The 26,162-nt window shown below is 45.8% G+C and overlaps 1 protein-coding gene across 4 annotated transcripts in view; it reads left to right on the plus strand.

The window, feature by feature from the left end:
* VPS13D (vacuolar protein sorting 13 homolog D) overlaps positions 1–26,162 on the plus strand; it is a 262,915-nt gene that overhangs the window by 32,143 nt on the left and 204,610 nt on the right. For 2 of the 4 annotated variants that reach the window (XM_058675405.1, XM_058675416.1), the window contains exons 11-21: positions 4,615–4,716; positions 4,839–5,040; positions 6,770–6,949; positions 9,940–10,070; positions 10,857–10,932; positions 11,351–11,521; positions 12,768–12,898; positions 14,685–14,817; positions 16,676–18,892; positions 20,754–20,905; positions 23,246–24,271. In XM_058675405.1, the coding sequence (XP_058531388.1) occupies positions 4,615–4,716; positions 4,839–5,040; positions 6,770–6,949; positions 9,940–10,070; positions 10,857–10,932; positions 11,351–11,521; positions 12,768–12,898; positions 14,685–14,817; positions 16,676–18,892; positions 20,754–20,905; positions 23,246–24,271 (4,521 nt within the window). Of the gene's footprint in view, positions 1–4,614; positions 4,717–4,838; positions 5,041–6,769; positions 6,950–9,939; positions 10,075–10,856; positions 10,933–11,350; positions 11,522–12,767; positions 12,899–14,684; positions 14,818–16,675; positions 18,893–20,753; positions 20,906–23,245; positions 24,272–26,162 lie in introns of those variants that run through there. The other 2 variants (XM_058675413.1, XM_058675419.1) reach the window with 2 other exon arrangements.

Raw genomic sequence — 26,162 nt, forward strand, 5'->3', positions numbered from 1 at the left:
GTAGCTTAACCCACTTTGCCACAGCAACAGTGCACTGTACGGTTTTCTTAAAGGTATGGGAAAGACAAGGAGGGAGAGAAAAATCTAAGCTACTACTAAGGTGGACAGGTGTAAGTATGTGATTTCTTTAGTGTTGGGATCTAAGAGCAGGTTAAGATAACTGAAGTAGGTAAGGTAGCTAAGTCGTTTTCTTTTTATATTGGCATGTGGCTGGCTACCATTGCTTTTATCTGAGTATGTTGAAATGATCATTTCTGGGACCAGTGATGTGCATGATGGGTAAAGCTGCCACATGCCACACAGGCATCCCATACAGCACCAGTACGGGTCTTGGTGGCTGCACTTCTGATCTCCCTGCTCATGCGCTTGGAAAAACAGTGGAAGATGGTCCAAGTCCTTGGGTCCCTGCACCCATGTAGGAGATCTTTGATGAAGCTTCTGGAAGAATCAAGATGGCGAAATAGGGTAAGGACACGTTTATACAGACGGAAAAACATTTAACCAGGATGAAGCAGAGAGGACATATTTCAGGAAATAGGAGAGGAATGAACAACAGCAGAGGGGTACCTGGAGACTGACAGACACAGGAAAGCGGCGGACACATGGTGTGGTGTTACAGAGACTGATACTCCAGCACAGCAATCTGAATTCCACCAGCAGCCGGAACTCCACCAGCAACCAGGTGGGAAGAGAATTTAACTGGGAGATTGGGAGGTGAGTCCAGACAAAGAACTGTCCTTTCTGCTGGTCAATTTAATTTGACCAGGAGCAGAGACAGAGCAGCAGATCTCAGATGGGCAGTGCGAGAACAGGGTGGATTTCACAGTCCAGTCAGCCCCTAGAGCTGAACTGAGTGCCATTTTGCATAAGGAGGAAAGGGCAAGGGAAAGGACTGAGCATGCACTGAGCTGGGAGTGAACTCATTTCTGATTCAGTGAACTGCAACAACGTGGCATTCTATGGGTTCCACTCAGGGCAGGTCTGGGTAACCCTCAGAGCTGATCGCCTGCAAATCAAGAACCTTAGTGGATGTACATCAGGCGCCATTTTGGACACTGTGGCAATAGCTTTGGGACTACAGGGGACAACAGTGAACTGTGCATGTGCTAAGCTCGCGAGAACTCACTGAGTTCCGTGATTGCACTGGTCCCACAGGAAAATAATACTGACTGTGGCATCGTACTGGTCAAAATAGGTCCATGTGGCACCCAGACCTAACGTCCAACAGGTTCTGAAAAGATCAGCACCACCAACAACCTAATAACAACCTAATTATATAGGACACCTGATGTCTCTCTAATCCTGGGACCTGCTCCAACCGGAAGTGGGATAAAGGTTGCAGAGACAACGGTGCAGCCTCAGCACGGTATCATAGGAGGTGGAGAGTGGTGAGCCAGAAGCTGGGGCTGTGGAGACTGTGGTGGAAATCTGACATAAGAACCCAGACCTGGAACTCGCTGGAGGTTGTGGCACAAGTGGCTGCAAGCAAAAAGTTGTGTACCAACTGCAATAAGTAAAATCAAACTGTAGGCCTGTGGGTGACAGAGCTTAGAAACCTGCCCCAAGGAGAAGACTCTGCTAAGCAGAAGTACAACGATCAAGAGCAAAAGAAGAGACAAAGGCACAATGGATATTACTGAAAACTCCGCTACAAAGGAGCAAAACCCTATGCCAACCTCAGAGTTAACTGAGGAAGACATCAAGAAAATGGGGCACACAGAATCCATAAGACTCATTTTAAAGATTCTGATCAACAATGAGAAGCTCATGCAAGAGTTCAAAGAATTTAAGGAAGCAATAAATCAAATCAAGGCTGGTATATCAGAAATTAACACAGTAGAGCAAATTAAGAGTACAGTGGAGAGTCTCCAAAATAGAATGAAGCAAGCAGAGGAATCATTCTCAGAATTGGAAGATATTTCCTGTCACCAGGGGGAAGCAAACAAAAAGCTGGAAGCAGAGCTGGATCAGGCCAAAACAAGTATTCAAGAATTGAAAGACACTCTCAAGAGGCCAAATCTAAGAGTTATGGGAGTCCCAGAAGGTGCAGAAAGAGAAGCTGAGTTTGCAAATGTATTTAATGAAATAATAAAGGAAAATTTCTCTAATCTGGAAAAAGAATTGGGAAACAAGATCCAGGAGGGGCACAGAACTCCCAACAGGCTTGACCAAAAGCTGTCTTCACCAAGACACATGATCATCAAGCTCTCTTCAATTGAACATAGGGAAAAGATCCTTAAATGTGCACATGAGGGCCCGGTGGCGTGGCCTAGCGGCTAAAGTCCTCGCCTTGAACGCCCGGGATCCCATATGGGCGCCTGTTCTAATCCTGGCAGCTCCACTTCCCATCCAGCTCCCTGCTTGTGGCCTGGGAAAGCAGTAGAGGACGGCCCAAAGCTTTGGGATCCTGCACCCGCGTGGGAGACCCGGAAGAGGTTCCGGGTTCCTGGCTTCGGATCGGCGCAGCACCGGCCGTTGCGGTCACTTGGGGAGTGAATCATCGGATGGAAGATCTTCCTCTCTGTCTCTCCTCCTCTGTGTATATCCACCTTTCCAATAAAAATAAATAAATCTTTAAAAAAAATGTGCACGTGAAAACAATCAATTGGCATATAAAGGAAAGCCAATTAAACTCGCAGGAGATCTCTCACAGGATACTCTACAGGCAAGAAGAGAATGGAGTGACAGATTCCAGATTATAAAAGAAAAAAATTTTCGGCCCAGGATAACATATCCTGCAAAGCTTTCTTTTGTCTTTGAAAATGAAATAAAATTCTTCCACAGTAAAGAAAAGCTAAAAGAATTTGCCTCTTCCAAACCTGCCCTACAAATGATATTTCAAGATGTTCTCTTGGCAGAGAAGAGGAATAGCACCTACCAAAACCAAAGGCAAATGGGAAGAACATCCCCGTAAAATGACAACAGAAGATTAAACCCATGAACAACCCATTTCTAAAATGACAGTACCAACATAACACCCATGTATATTAAACTCTGAATGTAAACGGATTAAGCTTAATCAAGCGTCATAGATTAGTACACTGGATTAAAAAACAAAACCCATCTGCTTATTGTCTGGAGAAGACACACTTCACCAACAAAGATTAGCGGCAAGTATATCACATGGGTTTTGTTGTTTTCCGTTAGTTTCATCTCTTCAAAACAGTTTTTTCTGATTAAATCATTCAGTGATTCATATACAGTAACATCATTTTCTTCAAGAAGGTTCTTGATTTTCACTTGTCCAGCTACACATTAGTCATTTAATAGCATGTTATTTAACTTCTTGGTGTTGTTAATTTCTTTTTTCTTCCTGTTCTTGATTTTGTTTTGTGGCTCTTCACTTAAGGGGATCTATAGTAGCTGTGTAATGGAGACTGTCATATCTAGTAACATGTCATTTAACTTCAGGCATTGTAAATTTCTATTTTTCTTTCCATTGTTGATTTTGTATCACGAATTTTCATTTAAGGGGATATACGGTAGTTGTGTAATGGAGACTGGCATATCTAGTAACATGTCATTTAATTTCATGGCATTGTAAATTTCTTCTTTTCTTTCTATTGTTGAGTTTGAATCATGACTTTTCATTTAAGGGGATGTACAGTAGCTATGAAATGGAGACTAACAGTCAGATGTGAGGATGTAGTGTGGTATGCATTTCTGCTTCCAGACAAAGATGGACTTACAATGAAACTGGTGACTATATCTTGACAGTAGGATTCTGGTCTCTCTGCCATTGTCCATGCCCGCAAAGATGGACATATGACTGAGTATGAAGAACTATATGTTAGTAATGATATAGAGGAACTGGTGGGGAGGGAACTGGGGAGTGGATAAGGGAATATGAAACTGTACTATAAAATTATAACAATAAGAATAAAATGTATGTATATAAAAAAAAGAGCAAATAAGCAATAGATTTCAAAATACAGTTCTGGAATCCTGTGGGGAAAAAAAAAAAAAACAAAAACTTCTGGCTCCTGGCTTTGGCCTGGCTCAGCTCTGGCTGGTCTGGCCCTTTGGGGAGTGAGCCAGCAGATGGGAGATCTCTCTCTGTCTTCTCTGTCTGTCTGCTCTGTCTGCTGTGTCTGTGTCTTTCCCCTCCTCTCTCAGTACCTTTCTCAAATCAATAAAATAAAGAGATGATAGTGTCCTGCTCATATCCCGTGTGAAACAGAGGAGCTGGGGGCCTACCCGCTCCGGTGTGAGCTTGCTCCTGAGTTTCCTCCTCTGCAGGTGAGGAGCGTGGTCTCTCTGCTGCCCCTTCTCCCTCTGAGCAGAGTACGTGCAGCAGGCAGTCTGTCAACTGCATCTTTGCTGTGCCCGGGATGGAACCATGAGGCAGTGCTTGCTGTGGCAGCCCGCTGCTCCTGCTCTGCTTCCCAGCAAGCCTAGGCACTGCAGGACTTGTCAGTGAGGTTCTGGAGGGTGATTGAAATATCTTGGGATGTATGGGAAACTGGTTAAGCAGAAACTGCAGTCCTAGCAATGCTTTGTTCTTGGCTTCAAGTAGCGATGGTGGGGGCCAGCTGGGTTTGTTTGTGATCTTGTAGTTGGTGAGGTTGTAGGGACAACGTCCATTTTGGTTTCTTTCTGCTTTTACCTCTTCAGGAGGAAATGTATCGGATTGAAGAGGAACAGAGTTTTGAGGAACTGAAGATTTTGCGTGAACTGGTTCATGATCGATTTTACAAACAAGAAGAGCTAGCAGAGGTAAGCAGTGCTCTGTGAGAAGGCATGTTGCTGTGCTGCTGGGGACAGGTGGCGGCTGTGGCTCAGCACAGTTTGCCTCTCTCCTTGGGCATACACGTTTACTCCCCTGTGATTATTGACAGAGTCTCCGAGAGCCTCAGCTTGATTCTCCTGCAGACTCTCCCGGAGCCCTGGAAGCCGGTGGGGGCAGTGGCATGCTGCAGTATCTTCAGTCATGGTTTCCTGGCTGGGGTGGCTGGTCCGGGCAGCCAAGCCCCGAAGGCAAAGCCGTGGAGGGGCTGTTGGCAGAGCCTCCTGAGCACTGGGCTCCCGAGGAGCTCCTGGGTATGTGGAACTGCCTGCTCCCTGGGCCTCTTGGGAACGCTGGCTCATATGAACTGGCCTATTAGCCAGGCAGTGACTTTCAGCCTGTATAAAGTCTAACGGAAATAGACATTCAGAAGATCATGTTTCATGTTCACAGAGGCAGAGGGAATTATTAGGAGATCCTCCATTTGCAATTCCGTCACTGAATGGGAATGCTAGTTAGTTTCAGGTGGATCTGCATGTCAGTGATTGTAAGAGAACTAATTTTAGGAAGTTCAAAAATTCTTTTTTGAGAATTTATTTAAGGAACAAAATAAAGGAGACACACACAGAGAGATAGTCTTCCATCCCTGATTTACTCCCTGAATGGCTGAGATGCCAGGCTGTGCCAGGCTGAAACCAGGAGCCCAGAACTCCATCCCGGTCTTCCACGTGGGTTGCATAGCCCTTTGTACCTGGCAACCTTCTGCTTCTTTCCCAGAAGCATTATTATGGGGGAGCTGGATCTGAAGTGGAGCAGCCGAGGTTCAAACTGGTGCCCATGTGGGCTGACACCATTGCAAGCGGCAACTTAACATGATATTCCAGAACACTGGTCCTAGTTAAAAAAAAAATTGACCTCTGAAGTTTGAAGACCAGAGCATTCTTCTTTTTTTCTTTAAAGATTTATTTATTTATTTATTTGAAAGTCAGAGTTAGAGTGAGGGGGAGACAGAAGGAGATCTTCCATTCACTGGTTCACCACCCTCCTCCCAACCCCCCAAATAGCTGCAACAGCTGGAGCTGGGCCAGTCCAAAGCCAGGAGCCAGGAATTTCCTCTGGATCTCCAGCAGTGGGTGTAGGGGTCCAAGAACTTGGGCCATCTTCAGCTACTTTCCTACTTACATTAGCAGGGAGCTGGATTAGAAGTGAAGCAGCTGGGACTTGAACCTGTGCCTGTGTGGGACCAGCGCTGCAGGCTGTGGCTGTACCTACTGCATCACAGCTTTGGCCCCCAGAGCACTCTTTTTAGATCTGTGCTGTCCAGTGTGGTAGCCAAAGCCACAAAGGGTTGCTTGATTAAAGTTAAATGAAAGTGGAAGTTCAGTTCTGTGTTTGCACTAGTCTTGTTAGCACATGTGCCCGAGTGCTCCGGGGCTGGTGCAGAGGTCGTTTCCCCTGTGGGCAGTGCTGCTCTCAGCTGTACTCTGCTGTGATCTTTCCTCCTGGGTTTGATAAGAGGTTGATGAGGACGCCCCAAGAATCTTGGGGTGTTTGGGCCCGGTGGCGTGGCCTAGCGGCTAAAGTCCTCTCCTTGAACACGCCGGCATCCCATATGGGCGCTGGTTCTAATCCCGGCAGCTCCACTTCCCATCCAGCTCCCTGCTTGTGGCCTGGGAAAGCAGTTGAGGACGGCCCAATGCATTGGGACCCTGCACCCGCGTGGGAGACCTGGAAGAGGTTCCGGGTTCCCTGCATCGGATCGGCGCGCGTCGGCCCGTTGCGGCTCACTTGGGGAGTGAATCATCGGATGGAAGATCTTCCTCTCTGTCTCTCCTCCTCTGTGTATATCTGGCTGTAATAAAATGAATAAATCTTTAAAAAAAAAAAAAAACCTTGCGGTGTGTTTCACTGGCAAGTCATCCCCTGTGGCTTGGGCATTCTTTCCTAGAGAAATGCCCTGTAGCATCATCAGAACGGTGCCTAGTTGTGCCTTTTTCCTCTCCTGTGTTTTTTTCTTAAAGGCTTTTCTTCTTTACTGTTCAGGCACCGAGGAGTTTTTCGACCCCACTGCCGATGCCTCGTGTCTGAACACATACACGAAGCGTGACCATGTCTTTGCCAAGCTGAATTTGCAGCTGCAGCGAGGTACGGTGACACTGTCGCACGAGGAGCAAAGCACGCCTCATGTGAGCGAGAGTGCGTTCATGCAGCTCGAGTTTTCAGGTACTGCCCCAAGAACTATCTGCTGCTGCTTCCATACCCAGTGATTCTCACGGTGTGCTGCACGTGGCTGTACATGCCGAGTGCTCCTGGGGAGACCCTGCTGGGGTCCCTGCCAGCCTCGGGCTGTTACGAATCTCAGCTGACCTGGGTTTGACTTGCTTATTTTGGTATGTGTTTGTGGTTTAAAGACTGGTTCTTTAATATCTAGTTATCTGTCTCTAGCTGATTTGTTAGTATTAAGCTCACAGCCAGTAGCCCTGTAACTCATGCCCTCACACAGCATGTACCTGTTTTCTCTGAAAGACGTATCACTTAGGATCTTTTAGGAACACTAGGCAGCAAGCATTTCAGAGCTATGCTTGGGACCTTTTCTTTAAAAAAGACTTATTTTATTTTTATTGCAAAGTCAGATATACAGAGAGGAGAAGAGACAGAGAGGAAGATTATCCATCCAAGCGGCCGCAATGGCTGGAGCTGAGCCAGTCCGATGTCAGGAGCCTGGAGCCTCTCCCAGGTCTCCCATGCAGGTGTAGAGTCCCAAGGCTTTGAGCTGTCCTTGACTGTTTTCTCAGGCCACAGCAGGGAGCTGGATGGGAAACAGGGCTGCCGGGATTAGAACCGGCACCCATCTGGGATCCCAGTACGCTCAAGGCAAGGACCTTAGACACTAGGCTACCATGCCGGGCCCTGTGTGGGACCTTTTCAAAACAAACTCACCTACAAAAAGCATAGATGTGTGAAAAACTTGGCTCTCCATAGACAGGAAAAGGGGATTTGTTTATTGCATGAGAGCTGAAATGAGACAGCAGACAGACCATTTCTGTGTTTACACTTAGTTGGGCATATGCATTTCCGGGGCCCAGAGTTCTGTGAGTGTCCAAATGATTGAGAAAGCACCATGAGTCTTGGTTTTAAGGTTACAGTGGATTTCAGGGAGTAGGCAGATGTGCGTGTATGGACTCTGGGAATAATGAGGGTCAGGCTATGCTTGACTAAGATTTATGTATTTGTTTACTTAAGATTCATTTATTTTACTTGGAAAGTCAGAATTATAAAGAGAGTAGAGACAGTGAGAGGTCTTGCATCCACTGATTCACTCCCTGAATGGCTGCAGTGGCCAGAGCTGGGCCAGTCCTTAGCCAGGAGCCAAGAGCTTCTTCCAGTCTCCATGTGGCAGGAGCCCAAGAACATGGGTCATTCTCTGCTACTTTCCCACACCATCAGCATGGAGCTGGGCCAGGAAGTAGAGCAACTGGGACATGAGCTGGTGCCCATGTGGGATACTGATGCTGACAGGTGGGGGATTTGCTACTATGTCAGCACCCCTATATTTGACTTTTTTAAAAAGTTTTATTTATTTTACCAGAAAGATTTACAGAGAGGAGAGACAGAAAGATTTTCCATTTGTTGGTTCACTCCCCAAGTGGCCACAATGACCAGAGCTAAGCTGATCTGAAGTCTGGGTCTCCCAGTGTGGATGTAGGGTCCCAAGGCGTTGGGCTGTCCCTGCACTGTTTTCTGAAACCACAAGCAGGGAGCTGGAAGGGCAGTGGAATAGCTGCGACACGAACCAGCACCAATACAGGGTCCCGGTGCATGCAAGGCAAGATTAAGCCACTTGGTTACTGCACCAGACTCTGTTTGACTGTTTTTTTTTTTTTTTTTTTTTTTCAATTCATTTGAAAGGTAGTTAGACAGAGAGGGACAGACAGGGAGGGAAGCAGAAAGAGAGAAAGAGAGCAAGAGAGAGATGTTCCATTGGTTGGTTAACTCCCAAATGGTTGCAGTGGCCGGGGCTAGGCCAGGCTGAAGTTAGGAGCCTGGCACTCTGTTGGTGTGGGAGCCACGCGTTTGAACTGTCCTTTGCTGCTTTCCCAGGTACATTGGCATAACACTGGATTACATATGAAAGTGAAGCACCTGGGACTTGAACAATCACTCACAGGGGAGGCCAACATTGCAGGCAGTGGCTTTACTGCCTCAGCCATGGTGCTGGTCCTTTGACTGCTTGCTTGCTTTTTATTTTTTTTTTAAGATTTATTTATTTATTTATTTTAATTGGAAAGGCAGAAATACAAAGAGAAGGAGATAGAAAAATTTTCTGTCTACTAATTCACTCCCCAAGTGGCCATAACAGCCTGAGCTGAGCTGATCCGAAGCTAGGAGCCAGGAGCTTCTTTCAGGTCTCCCACGTGGGTGCAGGGTCCCAAGGCTTTGGGCCATTCTCTACTGCTCTTCCAGGCTACAAGCAGGGAGCTGGATGGGAAGTGGAGCAGCCGGGACACAAACTGGCGCCCGTATGGGATCCTGGCATGTGCAACGTGAGAATTTAGCTACTGGAGCATCGCATCAGGCCCACTGGAAAAGATTTTGAGCTCTATATACATGCAGGGTCTTCAACAAATCTCATGGAGAATGCATTTTATGGAAAATATATGCTTCAACTCAAAGTGTCTGATCAAATTTTTTTTTTAAAAGATTTATTTTTATTACAAAGTCAGATACACAGAGAGGAGGAGAGACAGAGAGGAATATCTTCCATCTGATGATTCACTCCCCAACTGAGCCGTAACGGCCGGTGCTGCGCCGATCCAAAGCCGGGAACCTGGAACCTCTTCCAGGTCTCCCACGAGGGTGCAGTGTCCCAAGGCTTTGGGCCGTCCTCGACTGCTTTCCCAGGCCACAAGCAGGGAGCTGGATGGGAAGTGGAGGTGCCGGGATTAGAACCGGCGCCCATATGGGATGCCGGCGTGTTCAAGGAGAGGACTTTAGCTGCTAGGCCATCGCGCCGGGCCCTGATCAAATTCTTTTAACTCCATATTTTGGGAAAATTTTTTGAAGTAACTTCAGTTTTTATGGGGTTCTAATTTCAAAGAAACATAGGTTGTAATTCCTATGATACCCAGCAGTCCTTGCAAATATTATTTCTAACACTTTAAAAAATAGCAGCCTGCATGGCATAGCATCGGTGCCTCTGTTTTCTTTTGTAGATGTGAAACTGCTGGCAGAATCGCTACCTCGAAGACACTCATCTTTGCTCTTAGTCCGGCTGGGGGGACTGTTTCTTCGAGACCTGGCTACAGAAGGCACCATGTTTCCCCTTCTGGTCTTCCCTAACCCAGTACGTACCACAGTGGGAGGGTTCACATGGCTGGGGTGTTGTGTTATTGTGGTGTGTTTTAGACAAATGATAAGCAACGTTAAGCTGATTGATTGTGGTATTGGATCACCTGGACCGGGTAGGGTGGGTTGGAAGAGTGTTTTGAGTTAGCTGAGAGTTGTTGGTGAGGTCTGGGTTATGCCCTTTCTCTCCTGTGTTGTGCTTTCATGGAGTAGTTTACTCCGACTTGGAAGAAAATTCCATAGGCACCACTGCTTGCATTTGTGTCCTCTCATTCTGACAGTCAGTTTCACTGTGACTCAGTGATATAATCTCATTTTCCTGGCTTACAAAAAAGAACCATTCCAAGTTTTTTATGTGTGTGTAGCTTTTTTTTTTTAAATAATTTGTATTAATTATGAAATATATGATTTTGTTAAGTTGGCAAATATAATGATCCAGATAATTGAGTAAATCTTCAGTTGGGTTTAGAAGGTGTGGGGAGGCCCTGGGCCTCCAGACTTCAGCTCTGGGGAGCTCTGCATTTGGACTGTGTGTTTAGCACATGCCTGTTGAGGATGCTGAGAGCAGAGCAGTGCGCTGGCAGGGCAGAAGCAGAGCTTTGGCTTGAGAGAAGGGTGCACACTGGATCAGTCTGCCAGAACTCCACAGTGTGAGGGCACTTAATTGGGACCCGCTTGTGCTGAGTGGGAGGAATGCTAAAGGGTTAAGCGTTTGTGTCTATAAAGTATAGAATGAGTTGGCCCCCTTCCCCGACATTGATGGCTCTCTATGTGTGTTTAACAGCAAAAAGAAGTTGGCAGAGTCTCACAGTCTTTTGGTCTTCAGGCCACATCGACAGACAGAAGTGATCAATATGTTGGTAATTTATCATACTAATTTATCTTAAAAATAATCCTTAAAAATACTATGATTTCAGAGCAGTATCTTGATGAGTAGTAAAAGAGACAACATTTTGTGTCCCTTGTGTAGTAATTTGCCATGTGACTCCAGGTTTAGCTTGGAGACAGCGTGGTATGTTCTCAGAAAGGCCATGAAGATGGCTGCAGCACGAGTTACCTTGCTCAGATCCTTGGTTGCTGTCGAGGAACCCAGTGCCTCAGCCCAGGCTTCGTGACTTCTGGTGGGATGGGGCCAGTGCTCAGGGTCTGCGTTTGGAAGAATTCGTGAGTGTGAACACAGTGGAGAGCAAGTTAGGAAATGTCTTTTTCTGCATATTTCTCACAGTTCTGTTCAGCATAAGGTGTTTGCATTGCTGTCTTCCCTGTTCTCTCCGTTAGCTGCACACCCGGATGACCCCGTTTTTGAGATGCTGTATGAGAGAAACCCAGCACACAGCCACTTTGAGAGGCGACTGAACGTCAGCACGAGGCCCTTGAACATCATATACAATCCGCAGGCTATCAAGAAAGTAGCTGACTTTTTCTACAAGGGAAAGGTTCATACCTCAGGTTAACTTTTTTGTTTGATCTTTTGTTACTTTTAAAAAGCCTCTGTCTTGTCCTGTCTGGTACTCTGGCCCAGAGCTGCTGTCCTGGACGGCCTGGGAGTGGCAGAAAAGACCTACTCAATGAGGGAGGGTCAGCCTTAGTTACTGCCTCATGCCCTCAGTCTCTCTCCAGGGGAAGTCATATCCTTAAGTATTTTCTGCTTGTCTCTTTCCACTTGCTATTTTTTTTTTCTTCATACTTCTCATTCTATTCTAAGGCAGTTTCTTTGATGAACTGAGGAATGTTAGAGAATTTCCTTTTGGGTGATAGGCTCAGTAGTCTCTTAGTTATGTGATGCAGCGTTAAGTACTGCCAGCTTCCAAATGGCATCAGTGATTGATGGATTTTTGCCTCCCTGTTCCCCAGAAAGATTTGAGACAATACAAACAGTAAAAACACTTTGACCCTGGGGGGGCATGTGAGGAGCATCAATAAATCAGTCGTGTTTTTCCTAAATGAATCCTCTCCTGCCTTCATAATAATGAAACCATTTAGTGCCATGTAAGCATTTAGTGTCATGGCTTCCTGTCTCAGTGATAGAGAAGGCATTCCCTTCTGGATTTCATTTCTCCTTCAGTGTAGTGACCTGCTCGCTAAAGGTCTGGAGATAGTTTGGAATCTTTTAGAAAATGGTTTGTGAGAGTGTGGTATCTCAGGTCCCTTTCCCTCGTACCTCTCCCAGCTGCTGCACGCTTTGGCCCTGTGTTATGCCAGGTCCCACTGGAGTAAGGAGCTGTTGTTGCTACTTGATTGTTTTTCAGCTGTGGGGGAAGTTGTTGATGAGAATAGCTGTTGTGATACTTTTGATTTTCATCTGTCTGTTTCAAAGTTATGACTGATAGGGCCGGTGCAGGATGTGGTGAGCCAGGCCTCTGCCTGGGATGCTGGCATCCCTTATGGGTACTGGTTCGCTTCCTGGCTGCTCTGTTTCTAATCCAGCTCTCTGCTGGATTGTCTGGAAAAGCAGTAGAAGATGACTGCAGTCCTTGGGGCCCTGTATCCATGTGGGAGACCTGGAAGAAGCTGCTGGCTCCCGGCTTCAGACCCCCGCAGCTCTGGCTGTTGTGGCCATTTAGCAGTGAACCAGTGGATGGAAGAGCTCTCTGTCTCTCCTTCTCTCTGTAGATCTGTCTTTCCAATAAAAATAAAATACACTTAAAAAAATTAAAGAAAATTCTGACTTGCCTGTATATTTTTATTCTTGCAGGTTTTGGTTATCAGTCTGAACTTGAGTTGAGAGTAGCTGAAGCTGCCCGAAGACAGTACAACAAGCTGAAGATGCAGACCAAGGCGGAGATCCGGCAAACCCTCGATCGCCTGCTAGTGGGGGATTTCATTGTAAGTGGGTGCGCAGAGCACTCTGCGAGGGGTGGCAAGCCTTCTTTTGTTGAGGGTTTTTTTTTTTTTTTTTACCTACTATGTGTCCCTGTGTCAATTATACTGATTAAGTACATGGAAAATATGGAATCCTTATTACTAGCATCAAGCAAAATCAGATTTCATTTAAAAAATGAGTGACTACATAGAGTCCTGTTCCTTGTGTGTACCAGTCTGGAGATACTGTAAGGCTCATCTTTATTCCATTTTCCAGACCCGATATTTGGTAAATGTTTCATTTGAGAGCTTCCCCACTGATTGTATGTCTTTGAGAGAGACAGACAGCTCCTCTATGTGTTTCCCTGCCGAGATGTCCGCAGCACATGGGGTTGGGCTGGATTGGGGGCCCGAAGCTGACAACTCAGTCCAGGCGCCTATGTGGATGGCAGGAACCCAGTTCCCTGGAATTATTACCGCTGACTCCAAGATATTGAGCCCAGGCACTCCTCTGGGGGCAATGGGCATCTGGCCTGCCAGACTAGCCACCTGCTCCCTAGGGAAAAATCTTCCCATTTATGCTCACTGTTATCAGAAGAAAAACTAGAGTGGTGCCCCAGCCTCTCCTCAAGGGAATGATGGTCACTTCGTGATGCTGAGTGGCCAGTTAATTTGAGGATGCAGTGGAGTGGGAGAGCCAGGAAACATCTTGCCCATCCAGCAGAGCATGCTGGTGCAGCCCTAAGATCCAGCAGTAGGTGGAGCAGTCAGGCAGAGCGTGGTTGCCTTTGGGCGGTGTAGAGCCTGTTTTAGGAGTGGAGGCGAACAGAAACACCAAAGGGCCCAGTGACCGGTTCCGTGGGAGGGAGCCCCAGTGCAGTTTTGGTCTGTGATGTTGTGTAACAATTAGTATCCTCTTGTTATAGAAAAAGTTTACTTTGAAAGCATTTCTTTCTTTTTTTTTTTTTTAAGATTTATTGTTATTGGAAAGCCGGATATACAGAGAGGAGGAGAGACAGAGAGGAAGATCTTCCATCCGATGTTTCACTCCCCAAGTGAGCCGCAACGGCCGGTGCTGCGCCGATCCGAAGCCAGGAACCCGGAACCTCTTCCGGGTCTCCCACGCGGGTGCAGGATCCCAAAGCTTTGGGCCGTCCTCTACTGCTTTCCCAGGCCACAAGCAGGGAGCTGGATGGGAAGTGGAGCTGCCAGGATTAGAACAGGCGCCCATATGGGATCCCGGGCGTTCAAGGCGAGGACTTTAGCCGCTAGGCCACGCCGCCGGGCCCTGAAAGCATTTCTATAAGTTAGCTTTTGTTGTTTTCCTATAGTTGAGGCTAAATTTAATTGCAGAGAAGACTAGTGAACAAACTCAGGAGTTGGTAAGCCACTTGCATTTCTGATATTAAAGCTTATGCTTTATACTGAGGTCTTTTGGCAGGGGAGTTCATTTTTACCTGTGCCTGTAAGTAAAAATATCTAAATTTCTATCTGACTTTCATAATTTCTACAAAGCATTAAAGGCCTAAGCCTTATAAATTAAAATAAAACCAAAACCAAATTTTTCCTAAGCTGTGGATCATCACAGAGTACAAACTAAGTAAGTAATTTGTAATTTCTTCTTCCTACTTTAGTTTATCAAATCTTCCAGCCTTTGCCTTGAACATCTTTCTCTAACATCAAAGATCACCAGGTCACTCCATAACCTTAACTGTGACTTCCAGAAGTGCCCAAACACCACCGAGAAAGTTTCTAATTTTCAGCAGGTACACCTGTGTTGTTTAATCAAAGTTGGTGTTATTTTTTACAGGAGGAGAGTAAACGGTGGAGTGTACGACTAGATATTTCTGCTCCTCAAGTGATATTCCCTGATGATTTCAAATTGCAGAACCCCGTGTTGGTTGTTGTGGATCTAGGAAGAATGCTGTTGACGAACACCGAAGGTAGCATCAACATGACGTCACAGAATTGCTCTGGGCTGGATCAGTGTGTGTGCGTGTGACAAAGTAGAGCTTGAAGTTCTATATCATTCTAAACTCGGAAGTTTACTTGCTTATTTGTAAATAATAGCTCTATTGAGATATAGTTCCCATTTAAAAAAATTTTGCAATTTGGCTGTTGAGATATTGATGGACTTATACAACTAGTTTTTTTGTGTTTGTTTTATTGTGACCCCACCCCTCTGAGTTCCTATTTGTATGGTGACAATTGCAACGAGTAGTTATTCGATCTCTAGCTTTATCAAGAGAGCGGAAAGTGGGGTCACCCATTCCACCCTTCGGACTGCGTTTTTGTTTTAGCCCAAGCAGCCTAGGCAGGAGTGCAATATCAGCCTTGTGATAAGTTGTGAGCTGCTATGCTATTCTTCCCCTAAACTGTGCTTAAAAGGCACTACTTGGTTAAGTTTCATGGGTCTTTCTCCCTTGGCGCCCGCTTCTGAATTCTGTGGCAAGAGGTTTCTGACTTAAACAAACCTTGCTTTACTCACTGTCCTGTCCTCGTGGAAATTCTTCTACGAGAGACAAGAACCGAGGTCGCCTTCTTTGCAGCCTTTCCCACCAAGTGCTTTGGTACATCCTCACCCATGGTGTGCTGGGGTTCACAGAATGTGGGACTGTTGATGCTTTAGGCCATTCTTGCAGGTGTCTCTCTACTGTTTAATTCCAGACTACTTTCATTCTCCCAAAAGAACTCCAAATTCATTGGCAGTCATTCCCCATTTCCCACTATCCCCCAGCCTTTGGCATCCACTAATTTTCTGTCTGTCTTTATGGTTTTGTCTATTCTGAACATTTTGTAGGACTGAATTAATAGCATATGGGATCTTCTGTGAGAGAGAGAGAGAGAGAGAAATGTCTTCCATCTGGTTTCTTACTTCCAAGTAGCTGTAATGGCCCAAGCTGAGCCATTCTGTAATGGCAACCAGGAGCTTCTTCTGGGTCTTTGCTGTGGATGTAGGGGCCCAAAGCCTTGGACCATCCTCTGCTGCTTTCCCAGATGATAAGCAGGGAGCTGGCTGGGAAGTGAAGCAGCCGGTCCTAGAACCAGTGTCTGTACAAGATGCTGGTGTTGCAGGTGGATGATCAGCTCCTGTGTCACTGTGCCATCTTTTCAGGGATAGAGATTTAACCTGTTTACATTTAGGGCCATGTATAAAAATGAGGTTAGATCCAAATAGTGTTCATTGAGATAGTCTGTAAGAAAGAGAGGATTCATGGGGAGATAAAAACTTTTTAAGTTTAGCAAGTAATTGCAACCTTGTTGTCTCCTTGAAATCCTTGAAGAGAAGGAAGTGGGGGTGGATAAGTCTAATGTGAAGGAGAATGTTGAAAGGGAATTACTGAAGGTTGAACAGCCATGGAAAGCTCCTCCTGGAATTGTTGAAACATGAACATGCACAGAACTGGCAGTGACAGAGCCGAGTGGCATCCTTCTGTAGTTACCTTAGTAGCACGTGGCTGCAGACAGGAGTTTGAAGTGTGGCTTCTGGGTAGGAAGTTGTATCTTGAAACCACTTTCTGCCTCTCCAAGTACTAGTCTAGGCCGTAGGGATGCTGTGTGGAGCCAGGTAAGTGGGAGCTGTCTTCTCTTTGGCATGCCAAAGGAACAGAGAGACAAAGGCCAGTCAGTACAGAGAGTGACCCAGGAGGGTTGCTGGTGGCAGCTCAGGAAAGTGCTGCTCAGAAGCTGGGAAATCACAGTGGTCCCTATTCTCCACGTGCTCGGAGTCAGGATGCCTCCACGGGAAGGGAAGGGGAAGAAACAAACATCCACTTTGGATTTTTTCCTTTTTCTTTGCAGATGACTCCAAGAGGAAAAGTGGGGATGGGTCAGCCTCGGATGAGAACCAGTTCAGTGATGACGAATACAAGACCCCTCTAGCCACACCCCCTAACACTCCGCCTCCGGAACCCAGCAGCAGCCCCGGAGAGAACACCCCTCCGTTTGCTGGGGTGGAGTTCAGTGAGGAACAGCTGCAAGCACACTTAATGAGCACCAAGATGTACGAGAGGTACTCCCTGTCATTTATGGACCTGCAGATCATGGTCGGACGAGTCAAAGACAACTGGAAACATGTCCAGGCTATTGATGTGGGACCAACCCATGTGGTGGAGAAGTTTAACGTCCACCTGCAGCTGGAACGCCGATTGATTTACACTTCAGACCCCAAATACCCAGGAGCCGTGCTCTCAGGCAATTTACCAGACCTAAAAATTCACATCAATGAAGATAAAATATCTGCTCTCAAGAACTGCTTTGCTCTCCTCACCACCCAGGAAGTGAGGGCTTCTGATACCCAGATTAGAGAGAAGATTTTCCCCGAGGAGGATCAGCGAGGAAGCTTACAAGACTCGGTCATGAACCTAACGCAGAGCATCGTGATGCTGGAGCAGCACACGCGGGAAGTCCTGGTGGAGTCCCAGCTTCTCCTGGCCGAGTTTAAAGTTAACTGTATGCAGCTTGGTGTTGAGAGCAATGGCCGGTACATTTCTGTGCTCAAGGTATTCGGTACCAATGCTCACTTTGTGAAGAGGCCTTACGATGCAGAAGTCTCCCTGACTGTTCATGGTTTGCTCCTGGTAGACACCATGCAGACGTACGGTGCCGATTTTGACCTTTTGATGGCTTCACATAAGAACTTGAGTTTCGATATTCCAACAGGAAGTCTTAGAGACAGCAGGGCCCAGTCTCCTGCTTCTGGACCTAATGTGGCCTGCTTCACTGATGCAGCCATGCTGAATGACCCATCTGCTGCTTCCAGCGTTTCCCTTAACAAAATCCTCACCAAAGAACAAGAGTCCCTCATTAAACTGGAATATCAGTTTGTGAGTTCAGAGTGCCCATCGATGCATCTGGACAGCACTCTCCAGGTGATCTCATTACAGGTGAATAATCTGGATATTATCCTAAATCCAGAGACAATTGTGGAGCTGATTGGTTTTCTTCAAAAATGCTTCCCCAAGGAGAAAGATGATTTGAGTCCTCAATCCCTAATGACTGATTTTGAAAGCAACATGAAAGAACAAGGGACTTACCAGTCTACATATGAGCAAAATACTGAGGTTGCTGTGGAAATCCACAGACTTAATTTATTGCTCCTTCGGACCGTGGGGATGGCAAATGGAGAGAAATATGGCAGAAAAATTGCAACTGCAAGTATAGGGGGCACTAAAGTTAATGTCTCAATGGGTAGTATGTTTGATATGAATGGCTCTCTGGGCTGTTTGCAGCTAATGGACTTGACACAGGATAATGTTAAAAACCAGTATGTTGTCAGCATTGGGAGTTCTCTAGGCTATGAAAATCTCATCAGTGACATTGGCTGCTTTGAATCTGTGTATGTCAGGCTGGAAGATGCAACCCTTACTGAAGCTCTGAGCTTCACATTTGCTGAGCGGTCTAAACAGGAGTGTTGTCTCCACCTAAAGATGGCCTCCTTGCATTATAACCATTCTGCTAAATTCTTGAAGGAGCTGACATTGTCTATGGATGAACTGGAAGAAAATTTTCGAAGCATGCTGAAAAGCGCAGCGTCCAGAGTCACCACAGTCCTAGCCACCAAGACTGCTGAGTACAGTGAGATGCTGTCACTCTTTGAAACTCCAAAAAAGACTCGAGAACCCTTTGTATTAGAGGAAAATGACATCTGTGGGCTTGGCCTGGCTTCACCTCATTTGGATACTGTAAAGTTAATCTTGAACATAAACATTGAATCCCCAGTTGTTTCTGTCCCCCGGAAGCCTGGGAGTCCCGAGTTGTTGGTTGGACACTTGGGACAGATATTTATCCAGAATTTTGTGGCTGGAGATGATGACTCCAGAAGTGACCGTCTACAGGTGGAAATCAAGGACATTAAACTGTATTCCCTGAACTGCAGCCAGCTGTCAGGCAGAGAAGGTGCGGGGTCTGAGGCAGGCCGGGTGTTGTGCCCATCGTCCGGGTCTGCCAGTGTCAACAGCCAAGAGGATGCTCGTTTCACCAGACACGATTTCTTTGAGTCTTTGCATAGAGGTCAAGGTGAGGAGCATAAACCTCTTGTTTCACTAAAAATGTCGACAGAACCTATTCTTTTAGAATGAACCCCAGCTGCCGTATAAGAAATCAAAGTATAATTTTAATAGACTGCTTCATGGTAGGTTGATATATTTTTACCTTTTTCTGCTTAAGGTCATATTTGACAAAAGGATTTTTTAAAGCATGTTCTCCTTTGGAATTGGGTGAGTGCTCATTATTGCAGGTGCTTGAGTGGATAGATCCTGTTAAATTATTATTTAATTTGGTTAAATATATCCTGATTTCTTGTTCCTAAGCCATAGGTATTTTTTTTTTATTACATTGCATTATGTGACACAGTTTTATAGGTACTGGGATTCCCCCCACCCCTCCCCAAACCCTTCCCCCATGGTGGATTCCTCCACCTTGCTTCATTGCCACAGTTCAAGTTCAGTTGATATTCTTTCATTGCAAGCATATACCAAGCATGGAGTCCAGTATCTTATTGTCCAGGTAAGTTCAACGGCTTCTTGGGGAGACCATCTCTGGTCTGAAGGTAGAGCCGGCCGAGTATCATCCCCATCAATTAAAAGCCCCAACATAACATCAGCCACAATTTATAACGTTATGGAATTAGTGGACATAGTATTGAGTAACCAATATGTTTAAAAAAAAATGCAAGTTCTTAACCACATCTTGTGACTTCTTCATTGACATTTCAATTTTAGTTTATATACAACCAGGTTCTATACACCTTAAAATGTAAGCTATAGGTATTTAAATGTTGTTAGCATTTAGAGTTAAATATTGGAGCGCATTATAGCTCAAGGGCTGATGTAAATAGAACATGGAATTTTGTCTGGGTATTATGGTCCCTCTCTAGTATTCTGCGAGCTTCTGTAGTGGTTGGTTGAGGTTTCTAGGAATAAAGTGCTTATATTTGTGTCCTGGATCTGTATAGCTAAAACCAGACAGTTCAGTTAGTCTTGGCATCCACAGAAATAGATAATCTCTAGTGCCTGGCTTTATTAGTGAGGAAGGAAATGGATGCTTTATTTGAGAACTCTGTTCTCAGATGTTAATTCCCTGGTGTATTTCTGCACTTTAGCATAAGTTGCCTAATCCATCTATGATTGGGAGAGAAGTTGTTTACTCAGAACTGTGTTGTCTCTGATTCAGATTTAGGCCTATTTTAGTGAGAGGGAAATAGCTGTACTGAAAGTTAACAGTTTGGTTTGGAAAATGCCACCTTGGTTAAGAGAAGCTTAATGTAGTCTCTGTGTGTGTGTGTGAGAGAGAGTGTGTACGTTTGTTTAAAATTTACATATTTATTTGAAAGGCAGAGAGAGAAATCTCCCAAATGCCCCTCTGATGCTGCCGCAGCTGGGGTCTGGCCAGCTCAAGACAGGAGCTTGGCACTCAAAGTGGGTCTCCCACAAACGGCGAGAACTGAATTACTTGAACCGTTACCTGCTGCCTCCAGGGGTCTCCCTTTTCACGGAGCTAGACTCAGGAGCAGCCAGGACTGAAAGCCCAGTATTCGGATATGGGCTCTCAGCATGCGGGCTGATGTGTTAACTTAGGTGCCAGGTATCTGCCCCATACCACATGTTTTGAAGCCACCAAATGGAGAATGTTGTGCAAATATTATTGTTGTTATTAGTATAAATTTATTTAAGTGTAAATGTAACCTCTGTCTGCTGTGAGCTTTGGTGTTGGATAGTCACTGGAGTGTAATGTCTTTCATTGCCCACAAGTGCCAGGCCAGCCTCCCCTCCTGGCCCAGAGTTCCCAGTGGCCATCCTTTATACACTGCAGCCTTAATCAGCAACAGTGAAGGGAATATCAGTGCTTATAGACTGTCGTTTCGTTTCTCTCATGGCAGCTTTTCACATCCTAAACAACACCACCATTCAGTTTCGACTGGAGAAGATCCCTGTAGAGAGAGAGTCTGAATTAACCTTCTCCCTCAGTCCGGATGACCTGGGAACTTCTAGCATCATGAAGATCGAAGGCAAGTTCGTCAATGCAGTTCAGGTAAACACTGTTTGAAGTCATGCATAGGTGGGAGTATCCCTGACCCAAAATACTGGAGATCAGGAGTGTTGCAGATTTGGGTTTTTTCCAGATTTTGGAATATTTACATAGATTTTCGTGGCTGAGCATCCTTGAACTAAAAATCTGAAATCCAAAACTTCAAGGGCATGAACTCAGAAAGTAGTTTGAATTAGGGATGCTTAACCTGGATTTACTTATTTACTTATTTAAAGATTTACTTTTGGGCTTGGCAGCGTGGCCTAGTGGCTAAGGTCCTCGCCTTGATCCCATATGACCGCTGGTTCTAATCCCGGCAGCTCCACTTCCTCTCTGTCTCTCCTCCTCTCGGTATATCTGACTTTGTAATAAAAATAAAATAAATCTTTAAAAAAAAAAAAAAAGATTTACTTTTATTTTTATTGGAAAGTTAGATATACAGAGAGCAGGAAGTACAGAGAGGAAGATCTTCCATCTGATGATTCACTCCCCAAGTGAATGCAATTGCCAGAGCTGAGCTGATTCGAAGCCAGGAGCCAGGAACTTCCTCCCTGTCTCCCACGTGGGTGCAGGGTCCCAAGGCTTTGGGCCATCCTTGACTGATTTCCCAGGCCACATACAGCAAGCTGGGTGGGACGCAGGGCTGTTGGGATTAGAACCAGCGCCCATATGGGATCCCGGCGCATTCAAGGTGAGGACTTTAGTCACTAGGCTACTGTGCTGGCCCACCTGAATTTATTTTATACACACACACACAGAGTGTATATATACTATATAAACTTATATTTATGTATATTAAATGTTAGAGGAAAATACATAAATCCAGAGATAATTTTTGCATATAACTGTTATTGATAGCGTGCCCTAGTAAACATGACGTCGTTTTATGTTGTCATTCTGTTCTTGGGGCATTAGTCTTGTTTCATCATGTATAGAAGGAGGGGAGGGACTTGTGTACAAGAGGAAACAGAGTCTTAATTCTGTTGCCATCCAGAAACTGAGAAATTGAGTCAGTCTCTTTCTTCCTAGGTATACACATATAATTTTTAGTACACTTTTGACATTATCGATCCAGCCTATAAAACACAGTGATTATCTGAGCCGTTGATGCATCCTTTTAGAGTAGAATTAGTCTCGACCTCTGAAATGAGATGGGTCAGGATAAAGATTGTGTGTGTATGTATGGTGACTATGTATGTCTATTTTTCTTTTTCCCTCAAAGGTGTCCTTTTCCCCTGATTTTGCAGGGAGTGGTGCAGAGTTTTATAAAACAAGGTCAGGCAGGATTAGAAGACGGTGGCCTCCAGGCTGGGCAGCATTTTCTCCTGGCTGCCTGGCACTTATTCTGGAGGAACCCACGAGTGCGGTCAGCAGAACTTCTTTTGACATCAGTTACTCGTCATTCAGGTCTTGCTGTGGGACTTCCTGTAGCTTTCCCTCTCAGCTAAGCTCTTGGCTCATCAGCAGTCATTACCAGCAGAAATATTTGCCTGAGATCCAGCACTTGACATGAAATTTTTTGGATTATCCTGATTTATTCTTAGGGTTATCATTGATTTATTGTTGCTTCGACAAAAACCATTTGTTTTAAAGATTTATTTATTCATTTGAAAGTCTGAGTGAGAGGGAAGGAGTGAGTTAGGGAGAGAGAGCTCTTCCATCCACTTTTCACTCTCCAAATAGTCCCAATGGCTAGTACTGGGTCTCCATCTGGGTGTCTCTTAGGGGAGTCCAAGGATTTAAGCCATCACCTGCTGCTGCTCAGGGTGCATAGTTAGTGGGAAGGTAGAATCAGGAGCATAACCAGGGCATCATCCTGGCACGGTGCCAAATGCCCATGACTGAAAATATTTTAGTAATATACCGTAATTGTAAACAAAGCAAGAGCGACAGTAGACATAGCCAATCCGGGGTCATCAGCATCATCATCTGAGGGGTACTCAACCCGGGTGTGATCAGCCAGAATCAGCGCAGTGAGTTTGATTGCTTCAGGATCCTGTGGCATACCCACATTATGCTTTTAACAGTGTCCCTTTGATTTTTGCAGTTGTGTTTTGGGGATTAGAGAGAGTGACTACCGATTGACTGCAGTGAATAGCACTAACTGAACATGTATTGTCTGTGAGGTTTATGAGGGAGGGAGAGCCTTGTGAACAAAAGTGGGGCAGAATAAAAGATCAAGGCAGAAAAGAATGAAAGGAATTGTCCTTGTATCAACTAATTTAACACCGGGGGGGGGGGGGGGGGGGCGGGGAGAATTCCATTAATAACAACTGTGGCCATTCAAGAGCAGTACAGTTAACGAGGGTTGTGGAGTAACTGAGTTTTTCTCTGTGACTACAGGTGGTGTTAGCCAAGCACGTGTATGAACAGGTGTTACAAACGTTGGACAACCTTGTGTACAGTGAAGATCTGAATAAATTTCCGGCTAGTGCTGCCTCCTGTCCCAGCTCTCCACCGCCTCCCCTCAGCACCTGTGGAGAACCTCCTGCTGAGAGGAAGGACAACGGCTTGTTCAGCCATGCCAGCCTTTCAAGCACATCGCAGAAGTCCTTCTCTGTGAAGGAAGTCAGATCCTTTACTCAAATTCAAGCCAATTTTTGTATATCAGAGCTTCAAGTTCAGCTAAGTGGAGACCTGACTTTAGGGGCCCAGGGACTTGTGAGCTTGAAGTTTCAGGATTTTGAAGTGGAATTCAATAAAGACCATCCTCAGACTTTATCCATTCAGATTGCGCTGCGCTCCCTGCTGATGGAGGACTTGCTGGAGAAGAATCCGGATTCCAAATATAAGAACCTGATGGTGTCTCGAGGAGCTCCTAAGCCGTCCAGTTTAACCCAGAAAGAATACCTGTCCCAGTCTTGCCCCTTGGTATCCAATGTGGAGTACCCCGACATGCCACGCTCTCTCCCTTCCCACATGGAAGAAGCTCCTAATGTCTTTCAGTTGTATCAGAGACCCACCTCTGCCTCCCGGAAAAAGCCAAAGGAAGTCCAGGAGCAGGAGTATCCCTTAACCCCGCCTCCTTCTCCAACCAGAGATGAGCCCAAGGTGCTCGCTGGAAAGAGTAAATTTGATGATTCCTTGGTCCACATCAATATATTCTTGGTAGATAAGAAACATCCAGAATTCTCTTCCAGTTACAGTAGAATTAACCGTAGCATAGATGTTGATTTTAACTGCCTCGACGTGCTGATCACACTGCAGACCTGGGTAGTGATACTGGATTTTTTTGGAATTGGCTCCACTGCAGACAACCATGCAATGAAAGTGCCACCTGAGGACATTCTGCAAAATGTGAGGTCGGGATCCAGTGCTGTAGCAGAGGCTGAACTTCAGGATCCAGTTAACACGAAGCTGGATCTCAAGGTAGCATTCCAACCTTTGGCTCCTTTAGGTTCTGAAAGTGAATTTGGCTTTGTCTATTTGAATGTGAGCATGTTACATTTATTTTGGAAAATAGCTCTTGTTGCCAGTGATTGTGTGCTTATTTAAAAAGGTAAAATGTAAATATTTTAGTGTAAATCTTATCTAGAGGCAGGAAAAATAAGTGGTTTAAATAACTTATGTTTCCTTTGAAATATGTAAATGTTTTATTTATTTTGAAGATTCGTTTGAAAGGCAGAGTTAGAGAGATAGTAATAGAGACAGGCACCTTCTGTCCGCTCATTCATTGCCCTAATAACCACAGCAGCTAGAGCCAGGATCCTGGCACTCTATTTGGCTTTCCTCCTATGACTGGCAGAGGGCCCAAAGCAGTTGGATTATATTTGCTATCTTTCCAGGATCTTTAGCAGGAAGCTGGATCAGAAGTGGAACAGCCAGGACAATAGGAAGATGGGATCTCAGCTAGACAGAGCTGGTCGTTTTGGGGTACACAGGCCTGTTGTAACTCACTCCAGTGCATACCAAGCCCTGGGAGGCCTGCAATGGTGGTGAGACTTGTGGTGAGATATATTGATTTACTTGGAACGCAGAATATGGCCAGGATTGGGCTAAGCCAAAACCAGAGGCTTGGAATTCTATCTGGTTCTCCTCTTTGGGTGGCAGGCACCCAAGGCCATCTTTGTTGCCATGCCAGGCACATTAGCAGGAAGCTGGATTAAGTGGAGTAACGTAACAAGAATTGGCACTCATATGGGAGGTCAGTGTAGCTACCAACAGCTTACCCACCAACAGCTTACCCCACTGTGCTTCTAGATTGGGCTTTTGAAAATGGAGTTCTTCATCTACATATTTTATCCTATGTGAGGTGCATTTATGCTGGGGAGAAGTGTTTTATTCAGTTTTCATTTTTAAAGATTTTTTAATTTTATTTTATTGGAAAGGCAGATTTACAGAGAGGAGAGACAGTGAGAAAGATCTTGTATCTGTTTGTTCACTCCCCCAAATTGTTACAACTGAGCTGATCCAAAGCCAGGAGCCCTTTCAGATCTCCCATACAGGTGCAGGGTCCAGAGGCTTTGGACTGTCCGCTGCTTTCCAGGCCAAAATCAGGTAGATGGGAAGTGAAGCAGCTGGGTCACGAACTGGTGCGCATATGGGATCCTACACTTGCAAGGGAGGATTAGCCAGTTGACCCAGTTTGACCCAGTGCCAGCCCCTTTGTTCAGTTATCTTTCCCAAGCTGTAGGAGGCTCATTCCTATAGAAGTGAAAGAGTTCTTAGGGGAGAGTTGGGAAAGAACTGTTGCCCTTGTACACAGCGTCTGGGGAATGAACGGCTGCAGGATCCCGAGGCCTTTGGTACTTGGTACTTGGTACCCCAAGGTGGATGGGACCCGGAGGGCTGGCGGCCCGCCGTGTGTGTGACTGCACCTTTTTTCTCGAGGTGCCCGGCCGTCATGATGGGCCTCTGGGACCTTTCGCTGCTGACTGTGTGGGCTTCCCAGGGGGCTTGGCTTAGGCTGCTGCGACTGCTGCTATAAATGCTCCTTAATAGTGTGCTTTTTTGTTTTGTAAGATTTATTCATTTTTATTGGAAAGCCGGATATACAGAGAGGAGGAGAGACAGAGAGGAAGATCTTCCATCCGATGATTCACTCCCCAAGTGAACCACAACGGCCGGTGCTGCGCCGATCTGAAGCCGGGAACCTGGAACCTCTTCCGGGTCTCCCACGTGGGTGCAGGGTCCCAAGGCTTTGGGCCGTCCTCAACTGCTTTCCCAGGCCACAAGCAGGGAGCTGGATGGGAAGTGGAGCTGCCGGGATTAGAACCGGCGCCCATATGGGATGCCGGCGTGTTCAAGGAGAGGACTTTAG

The sequence above is a fragment of the Ochotona princeps genome, chromosome 2, assembly GCF_030435755.1.
Source record: "Ochotona princeps isolate mOchPri1 chromosome 2, mOchPri1.hap1, whole genome shotgun sequence".
NCBI lineage: Eukaryota > Metazoa > Chordata > Mammalia > Lagomorpha > Ochotonidae > Ochotona > Ochotona princeps.